At 36.5% G+C, this 14,838-nt stretch overlaps 2 protein-coding genes across 2 annotated transcripts in view; one reads left to right on the top strand and one right to left on the bottom strand.

Annotated features, from left to right (window-relative positions):
- Positions 1–1,961, bottom strand: part of atp2c1 (ATPase secretory pathway Ca2+ transporting 1) — a 55,062-nt gene extending 53,101 nt beyond the window's left edge. Inside the window, exon 1 of the mRNA XM_079836106.1 lies at positions 1,906–1,961. Coding sequence (XP_079692232.1) covers positions 1,906–1,929 — 24 coding nt within the window. The 5' untranslated portion in view covers positions 1,930–1,961. The remainder of the gene's footprint in view (positions 1–1,905) is intronic.
- Positions 1,962–3,388: 1,427 nt separating this feature from the next.
- Positions 3,389–14,412, top strand: ubxn11 (UBX domain protein 11; the record flags this gene model as incomplete). The annotated part of the gene is made up of 13 exons (XM_079836472.1): positions 3,389–3,453; positions 4,945–4,979; positions 5,263–5,379; positions 5,472–5,569; positions 5,764–5,818; positions 7,057–7,139; positions 7,296–7,595; positions 7,723–7,800; positions 10,815–10,965; positions 11,064–11,167; positions 11,251–11,324; positions 11,411–11,548; positions 13,383–14,412. The coding sequence occupies 13 exons, from the start codon at positions 3,389–3,391 to the stop codon at positions 13,555–13,557; spliced, it is 1,473 nt and encodes a 490-aa protein (XP_079692598.1). The 3' UTR covers positions 13,558–14,412.
- Between the last annotated feature and the right edge of the window lie 426 nt (positions 14,413–14,838).

Raw genomic sequence — 14,838 nt, forward strand, 5'->3', positions numbered from 1 at the left:
TCATCATCGCGCCAGTTACGTTTTTTTCCGTAAGTTGAATATGGAAGGCATGTCCGCCGGCAGCTAGATATTTAACTTTCTTTATAATGTGTTAAATAAGGATATTTTTCTTACAAAAACCATTGTTTTTTTACAAGGCCTGTATGAACCCCCCAGAGCCATGGGGATTACTTTTATAATGGATGGATGCACTTTTTTAGGCTTCAAATTTTGGGCTGCCATTCACTGCCATTATAAAGCTTTGGATTTGCCAGGACATTTTTAATATAACTCTTATTGTATTCGTCTGAAAGAAGAATGTCATATACACCTAGGATGGCTTGAGGGTGAGTAAATCATGGGGTAATTTCAACTAGCGATATGACTGGTGGTTTGTGATTAAAACTGTGCCAAACACTTTTGTTCAATACGAGTTTAATAGTCTCTAACCACACTTAGAAACAAGAGTGTGTGCTTATACAACATTTCTCAAGCTCAAAAATATATATATTTTAATTTTAATAATTTGAGAACAAAAATCACAATATATCATTGTATTTGTCTGCATCTCAGTCTGCACATAAGGTCTGTTTATTTTGTTATTGTTAAAAACCAATCTCTCTACGGATATAAAGAAAGTTCCTATTATTATAACTAGTGGCTCACATTAACTAGCCACGTGACACTACACTGGTTTTCTATTTCACTGCAGGCACATCAGAAAACTCCCTATAACAAAGAAAAGACAGAAAAATATGTTGACACTCTAACGTGATGTGTCGGGCAACAATGCTATTTATCAGACATGCATGTCAGCAAACTACAAAGAAACGTTTTGCATGCAATGACAGCGAGAAAACCCTCATTGACTTCCTTTATTTTATCTGATCAAGCGTTTCAAAATCATGAACTTGCCTACAATGCCCAAACATGCTGTCTAGGTAGGCCTCTCACTAGGTTTCAGGACACAGCCTACATGTATGCTTTCCCTATGCCAGAGCACGAGGGATGAACTGGACTCTGACACCCCAGTTACTCCATGTTTGTTGTCATTGGCGCAGCCGTGCTTGTAAAAACCTCTAGTCAAGCACACCACACAGTGGCAATGAACTTTAACACTGCATTAGCCAGAGAACGACAGCGGGTTGGCTGGGGTGCAGTTTACAACTCATGTGACGCTTATAAGGTTACTCTGAGGCCTGTTTATCGAATGAATACAATAGTTCCTACCCTTTTCTGTTTGTTTGTTTGTTTGCCGATAACAGATATAACTGTAACGTTAGATAACAGCTGAAAAAAACAAAGACACGTTTGACAGGGTGTAACAAAGTGTGCGTCCGACAAAACCGGATGGTTTGCTTCAAATCTACATTTTTCAATGTTCTACTCCAAGATATATGTTTTATACGACCAGAATAAACCAATTCAATCCATACACACTACAAAGGTTGGATGTATCACTTATTCTCGCTCTCAACTAAAGTTTCAACTGTCCTCAGCCGCAAATGCGCCTAAGTGAAACCTACTGAATTCATCTATAACACTAATACATGTCACGCGAGGCACGGTAAATTGGTTATTTTGGTAGGAGAATGACAGCACAGCACATGACGGCTGACATTAAACCTTCTCTAGTCGCTTTTCTAGCCGGTGTACGTTGCTTTCTGTTGAAGCCGTTAATTTGAATGACGGTCGCTCGCCGAGCGCGAGCGGCGACAACAAGCTTTCGGCTAATGTTTAAATCACACCAGCGGGTTTCTAATTGTGTTTTAGCTGTGTTTCATGGCATACATCCACACTGAACATCGTGTGGAATAATGTCTAAACAAACGGGCTTTGTCTGAGCCTCGCAGTGGGTATTTTAGAGCGCTATGAAGCCGGCAACGGTTCTCGGAAAAAGGAATAATGCCTTTTCTTGAAACTTACCAGCGGGTCCTTTTTCTTTTGCATCTTCCGTGAGCTTTCGTCGAATCTGTCTGACGGCCGCTGATGGCGTCATCGCGCATGGCACGTATAAGGGGGCGGGGTGACGGGAAGAGAACTGTCAATAAACTTAAACTGTTTAAAAAAAATCAAATAATTTTCAGGAAATATAAGTCGTTGATATAGTGGCATTGAAGCGCTATTATAAATACATTTCTAATCATATAAAAAGTGACTATTTGCAAATTTTGTCTCTTTTGTCTCTAAATTTGGAATATAATACAATTGTCTCTTTAAAAAACACAGTTTTAATAATGCGCTATAAACAACACATCTTTTTTTGGGATCTGAAAATGACTAAAGACAACGAAACAATTTTTTTTAAAATAATTGTTTTTCTTTATTTAAAATGTTTTTTTTTTTGCTGTTCTGTCCCAATTTGATAAACCATGACTCTCTCCATTAGGTCTTGTATGTTGTAGCCTACACATAGATCTCTATAGTCGCTACAGCTTTAAATAGTGTGAATAATAATAATAATTAAACAAATATGTTCTAACTCACACATAGTGTTTTATGATAGGACAATAGAGCTTTTTTCTAGTCTACAAATAACAGTTATCTGTGAAGTAAAAATTTGATTTCATTCATCCATTGCAGAATAATCCCTATTTTTATTATGAAATGCCCAAAGTAAAAAAGTGACACCTTTTTTACAAAGATGTTTCCCACTGCATCAGTGCTATACCATCATCTTTTTTATTTATTTTTATTTAGTTTGAGTAATTTTGTATGTGCTTTTGTCGATTTTATTAAAGTCAAATTTGTAAAAGTTTTTTACATCTCTATTTTTTATTTTATTTCCGTGTTATTTCCGTGTTAATAATTTTAGTAGGCCTACTTAATTTAAACTTATATTATTTCAGTTAGTGTTTCAATCAAATACTATTTATCTAATTTTACTACATTTCTAATTTTCATTTTTCATCTAATATTACTTATATTAGGCCTACCTTATTTCAGCTTTATTTCAATGAACGAAAACTAGTTTTAATAGTTTTGGTTAACAATAACAGCAATGCGCCGTTTTATTTATATATTTATTTATTTTTGCTATGCGTTTCAAGCTTTGATATGGAGTTCATTCCCATATTTCTTCAAATTAAACTGGTCAAAATGATGGTGGTAACTTTACTCATTGAACACATATCCGCAACGCCACACAGTGGAGGTTTGAATAAGTGGAGCTTTCTCGTTACCAACGACAACTGTTCAAACAAACATCCCAGCACTGAAAACAAACTTAGTTTAACTCCGTGTGTAACTTTAAAAAAAACAAATAACATATAGGTTAAATATCTAATATCTTGGGAATTAGGAGGGGTTGTATCGTTGTGTTTTAAATAGTTTGTTGCTACTTTTCTGTATTCTTGATGACGTAGGCTAATCATCTTTAGTACCAAATAAACTCGTGTTTTTTGGAAACATGAGCTCACCGCTGTCCACCCTGAGGAAGAACAAACGAGCTCCTCTACCAGAGCTACATGATGGGTGAGTTCCAACAAAATGCAGCAGGCCTAGTGAATGTTAAAATACTGACAAATACTAAATCATATTCATGTGTATCTTTTATGAAAAGCTGTAAAAATTGACACAATTGGAATTCTAAGTACCCTAGACACGCTGTTCGCACCTTTTTCTTCACAGATGTAGCACACATTTTTGTCTGTTTATGCCTGGAGCAAATCCAAATCATTTATTTTTTTATGTCAAATGCAAATTATTTGTTATAATTTACATTTGTTATAGTTCACCTTGCTTATTTGTTCTTTAATAACCAAACAAATAATATGACTATGATCACGTATTGTGGTCCAGACTAATATAATAATATATTCTCTAATATTCTCTTTTGTGTGTGTGTGTGTGTGTGTGTGTGTGTGTGTGTGTGTGTGTGTGTGTGTGTGTGTGTGTGTGTGTGTGTGCACAGTCAAACCAAAATTTATTCAGACACCTTCAACATTTTCTCACATTATCACAGTTTGGAAAATGGTAATAAAATATGACAAGTACTCAGAGTAACACTGTGTCAGAACAAATTCATCTTGATAATGTCAGATAACTTTGATAGAAAGGTATGTAATGGATTACATACAACCAATCAACTGTCAGCTGTAAAAATTTAAGTACACAATTAGATAATACCAATTACCAAGCAATGCTTCATTTTGTGGTGTAAAAGGTTGCATTAGCAATTAAAGAAAAAACAACCTATATATATATATATATATATATATATATATATATATATATATATATATATATATATATATATATATATATATATATATATATATATATATATATATATATATATATATATATATATATATATATATATAGTACACACACACACACACATTATATATATATATACACACACACACACACACACACACACACACACACATATACATATATATATATATATATATATATATATATATATATATATATATATATATATATATATATATATATATATATATATATATATATATATATATATATATATATATACACATACATATACACACACACACTCACACATATATTATATAAACAAACTTTTATGTTATATGCAATAAATCGATTTGATAGCACTAATAAAGATTATACTGGTAATACAAATACATATTGGATAGACAGGAAGTGATATATATTTGGGGGGAATAATGGAACATGTATTAACTACATCCCATCCTCCCCATAAAATTATTATCAAAATTTTATCAAAAGATGTTTACCATTTCAAATTAACTTCGATTAGAGAATAATGTTAGGTTCTTGTTCTTTGAAAGTCTGCTGTAGCCTTTCATCGAAATACTTCCTTTAAATGTCAACACAATCTTATTGCTTTTTTTTAAAGTTAATAAGCTCATAAAATGTATAAAGTTACATAAGCTCAAAGTTACCGCGTTACAAGAATGACCCAGACAATCTTTGAAATAATCAGATGTCGTATCTGTTTTTGTGATCTAGGGAAAGAAAGCCTTACAAAGAAAGGTCAGACACTGGTAAGACTTACAGACATTTTACAGTTTCCCCATCTGTACTAACAAGCAAATGAAATGGCAAGATAAATGTCAAGAGGCAAAACAGTTTGAACTGCTTTTCTAATGCCATCCATTACAGATTATATAAATTGCAGGTTTCCATCCATGCCAGTTCCTGAATATAAAAACATACGGGAAAAAATATAGAATATTCAAAATACACAGAAGACAATCCATCAATACAAGACATTAACCATCTGATCATATAAAATGACACTTAAATGTATCAATCTTGATGTTTCAGACTATGAAGCTAAATTATTCCAAGACATTTTCCCACAAAACCAGCCAGTGCCACACATCACGGACAACCTTTCCACTGTAAGACCAAAGGTTATGCAAAAGAAGCCGGCTAAAAAAGGTACCATGACTGAATCGACCGAATAAACTAAATGTGTTTTTCTCACAACTTTAAATATGATGTTTTTCAAATCTTCTATAAACGTGTCACAGCTCCGCCGAGTGATTTTGAACTGATGTCAAGCATGATGCAGAAGATCAGTCAGCTTGAGAATAAGGTGAAAACTCAGGATGTGGATATAGAGCATAAGGTAAGGCACTTTCTTTATTCTCACGGTCTCACTGTCCTACAGACTCTAACACCTAAATATGCTTTGCTGTACAGTTTAAGTGTTCATGTTCGTGTCATCAGGGTTATCTCAGATGTCTCTGTGTGCACAAGTTATATCCTTTTTCAGGTGTCATGTTGTGTGAGCACTTATTTTCCTTACACTTCCTGCTCAAGGCAAGACGAATAGCAGTTCTGGAGAAGAAGCTGAATCTTTTGCAAGAGGCAAAAGGTAATCATTATGCGTGCACATAAAATTGCGGCAAGATTAGGTTAACACGATCAAACTACATTAAAATTACAATAAGAACCCATAAGGAAAACACATTGTTAGTAGGAAACATTGTACCAGATTTAAATCTCTTTTAAATCCCCCAATTCACCTCAAGTAATGAAAAAAAAAAATCATATATTATTTAACATTATGATTTATACACCGATCAGACATAACATTATGACCAGTGAAGTGACAGGTGAAGTGAATAACACTGATTATCTCTTCATCACGGCACCTGTTAATGGGTGGGATATATTAAGCAGCAAGTGAACATTTTGTCCTCAAAGCTAGTGTTAGAAGCAGGAAAAATGGGCAAGCGTAAGGATTTGAGCGAGTTTGACAAGGGCTAAATTGTGATGGCTAGACAACTGGGTCAGAGCATCTCCAAAACTGCAGCTCTAGTGGGGTGTTCCTGGTCTGCAGTGGTCAGTATCTATCAAAAGTGGTCTAAGGAAGGAACAGTGGTGAACCGTATGGGGCTGCATAGCCGCAGACCATTCAGGGTGCCCATGCTGACCCCTGTCCACCACCGAAAGCGCCAACAGGGGGCACGTGAGCATCAGAACTGGACCACGGAGCAATGGAAGAAGGTGGCCTGGTTTGATGAATCACATTTGGCCGGGTGCATCGCTTACCTGGGGAACACGGCACCAGGATGCACTATGGGAAGAAGGCAAGCTGGCGGAGGGAGTGTGATGCTTTGGGCAATGTTCCGCTGGGAAACCTTGGGTCCTGCCATCCATGTGGATGTTACTTTGACACATACCAACTACCTAAGCATTGTTGCAACATCTTGGTGCCAGATACCACAGCACACCTTCAGGGGCAGAGTGGAGTCCATGCCTCGACGGGTCATGTTTTGGAAGCAAAAGGGGGATCAACACAATATTAGAGTATGGATTAGAGTAGGTCATAATGTTATGCCTGATTGGTTTAATATACATTAAGCATTTACTGTTGTAATCTACGGTCATATTAAGTTTTTTTTGTTTCAATATATGCTGATTTTAATAAATAATTGTAAAATAATGAGATCAAACACATCCAGGAGGAAAACATCTGGACATTAATACAGGGGTGAATGGATGATTTGGGGAGTACATTCAAAAGAACTAGTTTTGGCTAATATTTTTAACCAGTTTACCAGTCATATAAAAGTTTGTCTAAGCAAATGTGTTTGTCTTTGGCTTTAGAGAAATCTGCAAGTAATGAGAACCAAGATGAAGAATTGGTTCAACTGTGCCTCAAGCTTCAAAGCCAAGTGTGGGAAATGGAGGTGAGGTGCTTTGCGTGATTGTTGTGACGTTTTCAATTCCCTTCAACCTGTTATTAATACATATTATGGTATGCAGAAAAACATACAGAGGACATTCCTGTATAATTGCACCAATAGTTTTCAACTCAACAGAATAGCATTTTTCCACCCACACAGAAGTTTCTGAATGATTATGGAATGATCTGGGTTGGAGGTCAGGAAGAGCACGACGAGCAAGCTAACAGCCGACTTCCAGCAGTAACTTGCAAACGCAAGAGTTTCGAAATGAACCATGACGTGGTCATGCAGAACATCCAAGAACTGAATATCGTAGCAGGGGAAGGGGAGTCCCATGTGACCGCCATTCCTGGTGGGGCTAAACTTACCCAGAAGTCTTCCATACCTCTTTGGCTCTACAAAAACGGGATTGTCATGTTCAGTGGTCCATTCCGCTCCTATCAAGACCCAACCACACAGGTTCAGTTGTTTTCCTGCTTTCGGCTTACATCACCAAATCTGACCACAGAAATACTGTACATTTCCTACAGCCAGATATGAATGATCAAATTTATTGTTCATTGTAAGATTTACCTTCTTGTTGCAGGAATGCATGCAGGACTTGATGGACGGGTTTTTTCCTTCTGAGCTTCAGAATAGGTTTCCCAATGGTGTGCCCTTACAGGTGTGTAGCCTACTGTGAATTTATGCACTACAATTACTATTGCTCATATTTATGATTAAAGATTTACCAAACCCTAACCCTACACTAAATGTCGGTAAGATTTTAAAATGTTTTTAAAAGTATCTTATGCACACCAAGGCTGCATTTATTTAATCAAAAATACAGTATAAAAAACAGTAATATCATAAAAATAGCATACAATTGAAAAGAACCGTTTTCTATTTTGATATCATTTTAAAATGTAATTTATTCCTGTGATGACAAAGCAATTTTTTCAGCATCATTACTCCAGTCTTTAAAAGATAGCTCACACAAAAATGAAAATTCTGTCATCATTTTGCTTCCACTCTGAAGTTTCTTTCTTCTGTTGAACACAAATGAAGATATTTTGAAGAATGTTGGTTATCAAACAGTTGACGGTAGCCATTGACTTCCATTGTAGAAACAAAAAAGAAAAATACTTTGGAAGTCAATGGCTACCGTCAACTGCCTGGATACCAACGTTCTTTAAAATATCTTCCTTTGTGTTCAACAGAAGAAAGAAACTCATACAGGTTTGGAACATGATTTAAATTTTTGCATGAACTATCCCTTTAAGTGTCACATTAACCTTCAAACATTCTAATATGCTGATTTAGTGCTCAAGAAACATTTCTTACTATTGATGTTTTAAATTGCTAACATTTTTGTGGTATACATTTCGTGAATAGAAAGGTCAAAAGAACAGCATTTTCTTGAAATAGAAATCGTTTGTAACATCATAAATATCTTTACTGTCATTTTTGATTAATTTAATACACCTTTGTTGATTTTCTTTAAAAAATAAATCTTATTGACCTTTTGAACGTGTTTGTAGACAGACATTGTTACGTGACGTGAAAATCCCATAGACTTAAATTAAAGGTGTCATGAACTGTATTTTTTTTTATACTGTTGTCTGAGGTCAACTTATGACATTCTCGTGGTTTTTACATTCAAAAACATCATAATGAATAAGTAATAGGCTATTTTCTGCCCTGGTTTTGAGGCTCTCTCATGGAACGCTTGGTTTTTATGGGCGTGCCGCACTGAAGACTTCGAAGTAAACGCCCACGGCTGGGATTGGATAAGATTTGCATATTTAATGAGCTTCAGCTCCCCTGTCAGTACATGTGGGAATTGTTTTGAAAGTGTGTGGGTAAATGGCAACTGGATTGAATTGGCCACAGGGCTCACAAAATGTCTTTATCAAACTAGCACAATGATTTATCTCTCATCCACCCGCGATTGATTGGAATGTAATTTTTTTATTGCTTGACCCACCCGATCGGTGGATATAACAGCGAACCGTGCATCACACACACACACACACTGCAGAGTCAGACAAATCAGCATGTTCTAAACTTCCGCAATTGTATTTTTCCTTCAAATATCAAGTCAAGAGAGTGAACAATGTACATCAAGAAAGGAATGTTATTTCACTATTTAAGATAGCCCGTCGGCAGGCCGGTGATACGTTTTGGTAGCCCGTCTGGAAAACACATAGCCCCGGGACATTGGGCTTTGCGAGCCCTGGCCCATAGAGACAGAGCGACACGCGTCATAATCTGAAGACCACGCCCACCGGGGGTGAAAACAATCGAACACTCTCCATTGACTTTGCATTGCGGGAGGCTGCCTCTTTGTCATTTCGGACTTATTACAAAAAACTGAACAATGTATAAAAGCTGATATGTGACAAAGTGAACTGCAAACAAGCTAAACAAAACCCAGAGGCAAAAACCCAGACGTTTTTATAAGCTGTTGACCCAAAAAACGAGCGTTTAAGGACAAAAAATTGGATTCAGGCCATTGAGACAGAGCGCGACGGGTCATATTACACTGATAACTACGGCGACTAGAGGGGAATGTAATCAACGACAGGAAATATCATATATAAACCTGACATTTGACTTAACAGTGACAACATATTTACTGCACACATAGGTATACTGAGGCATACTGAGTGTCAGGATCCCAAAATGTACCCATTCTTCCTGCTGAAGCGTCACGTTTTACTGCCTTTATCCACTTTTGTCTCCTTAAACTCTCGTTTTTTTGGGTCGACAGCTTATAAAAACGTATTTCTGTGTTTTTTAGCTTGTTTGCTGTACACCTTGTCACATATCAGCTTTTATACATTGTTCTGTTTTTTGTTATAAGTCCGAAATGACAATGAGGCAGCCTCACGCAATGCAAAGTCAATGGAGAGCGTTGGATTGTTCCCCCCCCGGTGTGGGCGTGGCCTAAATACGCTCTGTCTCTATACATGTCAGAGTCTAATCCCGAACCGCAATGAACCAACAACACCACAAATAAAGGACTCTTCAGCCTGACAGCGTGCTAATGTTCAGTTAGACACGCAAGTTACACATAATCAATAGATAGCCTATCAAACGATCTGTAACAATATAATATATAAACGATCGGTAATCACATATAAAAACATTTTTACTCACATTAGTGTGTTGCTTCATTCATTCATGTAATCTCATCCTGTCTGGAAATCCAGTCTCTTGTTTACAAACGAATCCGTGGTGAAATAAAGGAACAAACGTGCAATGTCTTCCCCATGTGAGCTGGATATTAATTAAAAATAAAGTTCATCCATGCATTCATAATATTGGAATCCGAATGAAGCTCATGCGGTATGTTTATTGCTTAGAAGTTCGATCCGGTTTAGCTCTATGTAGGCCTATGTCATGTCAGTGGCACGAGTCGGTGGGCGGGGCTACAGAGCCCGGCGTTGTTCTTTTTCTGTTGAGGCGGTGTTTCACCACACGATGACATCAAGGTGTGGCATATACTGAAATCGATCGTTTGCTGGGCCGGGTGTCAATAAAAGCTTTTCTTTGAATAACAAGGAAGTTTTCAGCTCTGAAGCTTACAAGATATTCTTATATTACCATGACCTTTTATATGTCACAAGCTCTAGGGAAAGTTAATTTCTCAATTCATGACCCCTTTAATGGAAGGACCCTTTACCACACAAACAGGTTCATGACAAACGGGACGAGGAGTTCATAGTTAGGCGACCATGGACTGAGTTTCCTGGAAGAGGACAAACTATAGATGGAGCAAGAAGGCAGTCGGTGGACAGATCTGAGCAGACCATCTCCACAGCGCCAAAACAGAGTCAGATACCAGGTTTGAACATGTCCTTGGTGTGACTTGACTTGTAAATTTACTGCTACTGTATTGTTGTACTTTACATCTTGGATTTGAATCCCTCGTGTGGCATTCAGGCAAAAAACTGTCTATGGAACAGTTTCTGCAAAAGCTCCCAAAGACTGTGGTGAAGGCAGGTAAAGTGATTAGTATACGCGACTCAGTGAAAGCTCATCTACAGGTCAGTATAGACTTGTTTCAGTCTCTTCCGTTTAGGGCCATTCGATCACATTTCCCATTGAACTGAATTTTCGTTTTGTTAAGGGCTTCCCTGATGGTGCCAAGAGTCATTCAGCAACCACTGTAGAAACATCCGCCCTACAGGCTTTGAGAGAATGGTATCAAAAATCCTTATCTTTGATAGACAGCATAAAAGTTGCTGACTTGAATAATTCACTTTTCCAACCCATGTTGTGTGATTCAGTGAGATAGATTTGACACTATCTGCAAAAGACGTCACCACACTTCGAGTGAAGTCTGAGGATGGTATGGAGACATTTATCATGAAAATGTACTTGACTGAGACTATTGGAGATCTCCGTCATTACCTGGACATGAAAAGGTATGAGATACTACTAGCATTTTAAATGATCATAAACGTGCTCCGGATGTACACAACTTAATTATACTACCTTTAACAATTTTAAGCCAAACGTTTAAGTCACAATGAAATCAAAACGGACCGTTCTTATTTAATATTGCAGTGTTTATTATGAATGATTTATCCATGCATTTCATTAAAAAAAAAAACAAGTGCCCCCATAATCTTTATTCAAATAACTTCCTCCTCCGTCATTCGTAAGTGGCTAACTCAGTTAGGGATTTAATTGACGTTTTGGCCTGATCTTGGATTGTTTGGTTCTTCGAAGCTCATCCTGAACTTGCTGTCATAGCAACGGGTCCGGGAAGCTTAAACCTGCTCAGGAGCGGCTTATTTAATGTAAACAGGATTAGATTGCATCTTGAGTGCTACTTGAGGGCAACTGCTACTTTATTACAAGAGTTCATTACTGAACCAGGGGCAATACTAATTTTAAATAATAATATAAACATTTATTTGAAAATATTATAATGTTGTGTAAAATGTGTATAATACTATAGACACAGCCACTTGATTGAGAGATTTTTTTGTGATGGAATAATTACTTTATAATTTTATTGGAGGTGTACACATACTCTGAGCCGTGCATTAATTTGAGTGGTGACAGATATTATGGGAGTGGCTTGATGCAGATAATTTGATCTTGACCCTTAAGAAACTTTAATTAATGCTGTCACGTAACAAATTGTCAACACATTGAACTAAAAATGTAAAGGGTGTACAACTACTATTAAATCGTGAATGTAAATAATTGGGAATCATGTTTAAAAAAAACAAAAACAATTATCATTTATTTATTTTAACTTTTATGTTAGTTTGGTTGTTTGGCTGTTTCCTTATAAAGGTCCAGAAATTCGTGGGGGGTTTTTGTGTAATTTGCCAGGTGGCTTTTTAAAATATATGTCATTATGTTGCTGTCTTGCCACCAGCCAATGGTTTCGAGTATCGATACATCTGCCCTCTTCAGGGAACACAAGAACGCGCAGTAATCTTAGATAACTCAATCCAGATATTTTAATCCAATCCGCAAATTCGTTTGAAGAACCAAATTAGCCAGAGATCAGTTTTCACGGTTAGAAGATGTGGGATCTGTCAAATCATCTCAGATGTATTAAGCAAGGTACGAAGAACGGACCCCTGATCTCACATGAAATCACAACAATAGCAAACCACAGCAATCCTGCCTTACTTTTTTTTTTTCTTGTTCAAGAAGCCATTTCACTTGAATATGCATTATAATACGAAAGAAAACGCTATCACGATTTTAAGGCCAAATTTTAAAGGGATAGTTCACCCAAAAATGAAAATTCTATCATCATTTACTCACTCCCAATCCTGCATAAAATTCTTTTTTCTCCTGAACAATTTGATCGGTCGATGGGACCCCATTGACTTCCATAATACGGAGAAAAAAAATACTATTTAAAGTCAATAGGGTCCATAAACCCATATTCTTAAAATATCTTCTTTTGTGTTCAGCAGAAGAAAGAAATGTATACAGGTTTGGAACAACTTGAGGGTGAGTAAATTATGACGATTTTAATTTTTGGGCGAACTATTCCTTTAAGGCAGCATTCTGTATATTCTTTCCAAAATGCACTGCAAGTATTCTTATAGATCTTGAGAAATGCAAAAAGAAATTCACTCAATACTGAAACGTATTAATAAAAATTGCATTAAATAATTAAAAACTTTAACTTATGTATGCCGTCTATTTATAAGTAGAGTTACTGCAGAAGTTGTCCGTTGTCAACAAGTTTCCAGACAATAATTTGAGGCAATCTCTTTTTGACAGAGGACCGGGTGCTGCGCCATATGACATCATTAGCGCATTTCCACAGAGGTGCTACAGCGATGACACCCAGACGCTACTGTCCTGTGGTCTGACTCCAAATGCAGCCCTGCTCCTGCGCCCACAAGCTTCATCTCACAGACAGTGTGAAGGCACATACAGAACAATGCTTGACTAAAACTGAACAACCATTCTCACGTGATGTTAAATAACGTGCAAGCATCATTAGCACACTTTCACAGCATTGCTGACCTGATCATGCATCAAGTATGAATTTTTTAAATTGATAAAGCCGTAATGAAACATCCAAAAACATCAATAAATAGAACAATCAATTTGATAATTAAATTAATTTAAAAAAGCCACATTACAATATTTAAGTCATGAAAAAATGGAAACCTTTTTTCTATTCTCTGTAAATAAACCAGGATATGACACCCAATCTGCTGTCGAAGTGGTTAATGGTTTGTTTAACTCCCATGTTATTATAAGTCTTGGCACTATTTGCAGAAATGTCCAATTTGTATTAGCTTATAAATCATCTTTTGGGTGAGGTCAACTACACTGAAACATCCATCTAATTAACAGGTTTGGCTGTTTTAGCTTCTCCCATCACTAGTAGGTGCATAAAATCAAACATACAGCCAAATAATTCTAATTTTGTATAGAATTGTATGTACTCCTACTACTACTTTTTTCTGGTTTTAATGACAACGTAAATTGTATCATTCATATATGGCCCAAGTTATAATTATTCTAAGTTCTAATAATATCTATTTTACAAAAAGAGAACATAACTGTGGCAAGCAGGGCGGGGCCAAGAGCCGTGGGAACGGAGTGATAAGAAATGGGCATCACCTGCACAGCAACGGTCTCAAGTCTCACGGAGGAGCTCCGGAAGGATAAAAGTAGTTCGGGAGCATTTATGTTGTGTTTTACTATGTTTATATGCAGCAGTCGTCTGTGAGGGGCTGCCGCTTTACCTACGTTTTGTAGTGTTTATTTATTTTGATATTAAAGTTTGTTGAACGTTTGCCGGTTCCCTTCCCTTCTTCCCGGAGCCTTAAAACCTTGTTATAATAATGTTAAATGATAGATGACACTACTCAGATAATCAAGATTAGGACATTCACAGAATATCATGATACATACTGGAAACAAACAATGTAACATATGAAATACAAATCTTTATTTCTAAAAACCGAAACAATTAAGAAATATTTATATATATATATATTATGAACAGAGACATGTGTTGTTATAAAGTTTAGCACACAAAGCTTTGCCTGGCTGGTTTTGGGTTTAACCTGAAAGAGATCATTTTACAATAGAAAACACATCTGCTGCATCGTCTAATTACATTCACACTTGTTAGTGCTGTTGCTGGACCAAAGACAACTATTTACCATTGCAATACTTCCCACAAGTTATGGTCCCTTTTAGTAAAAGAATCCCAATA

This window comes from Gobio gobio (genome assembly GCF_949357685.1).
Source record: "Gobio gobio genome assembly, chromosome: 15".
Classification (NCBI taxonomy): domain Eukaryota; kingdom Metazoa; phylum Chordata; class Actinopteri; order Cypriniformes; family Gobionidae; genus Gobio; species Gobio gobio.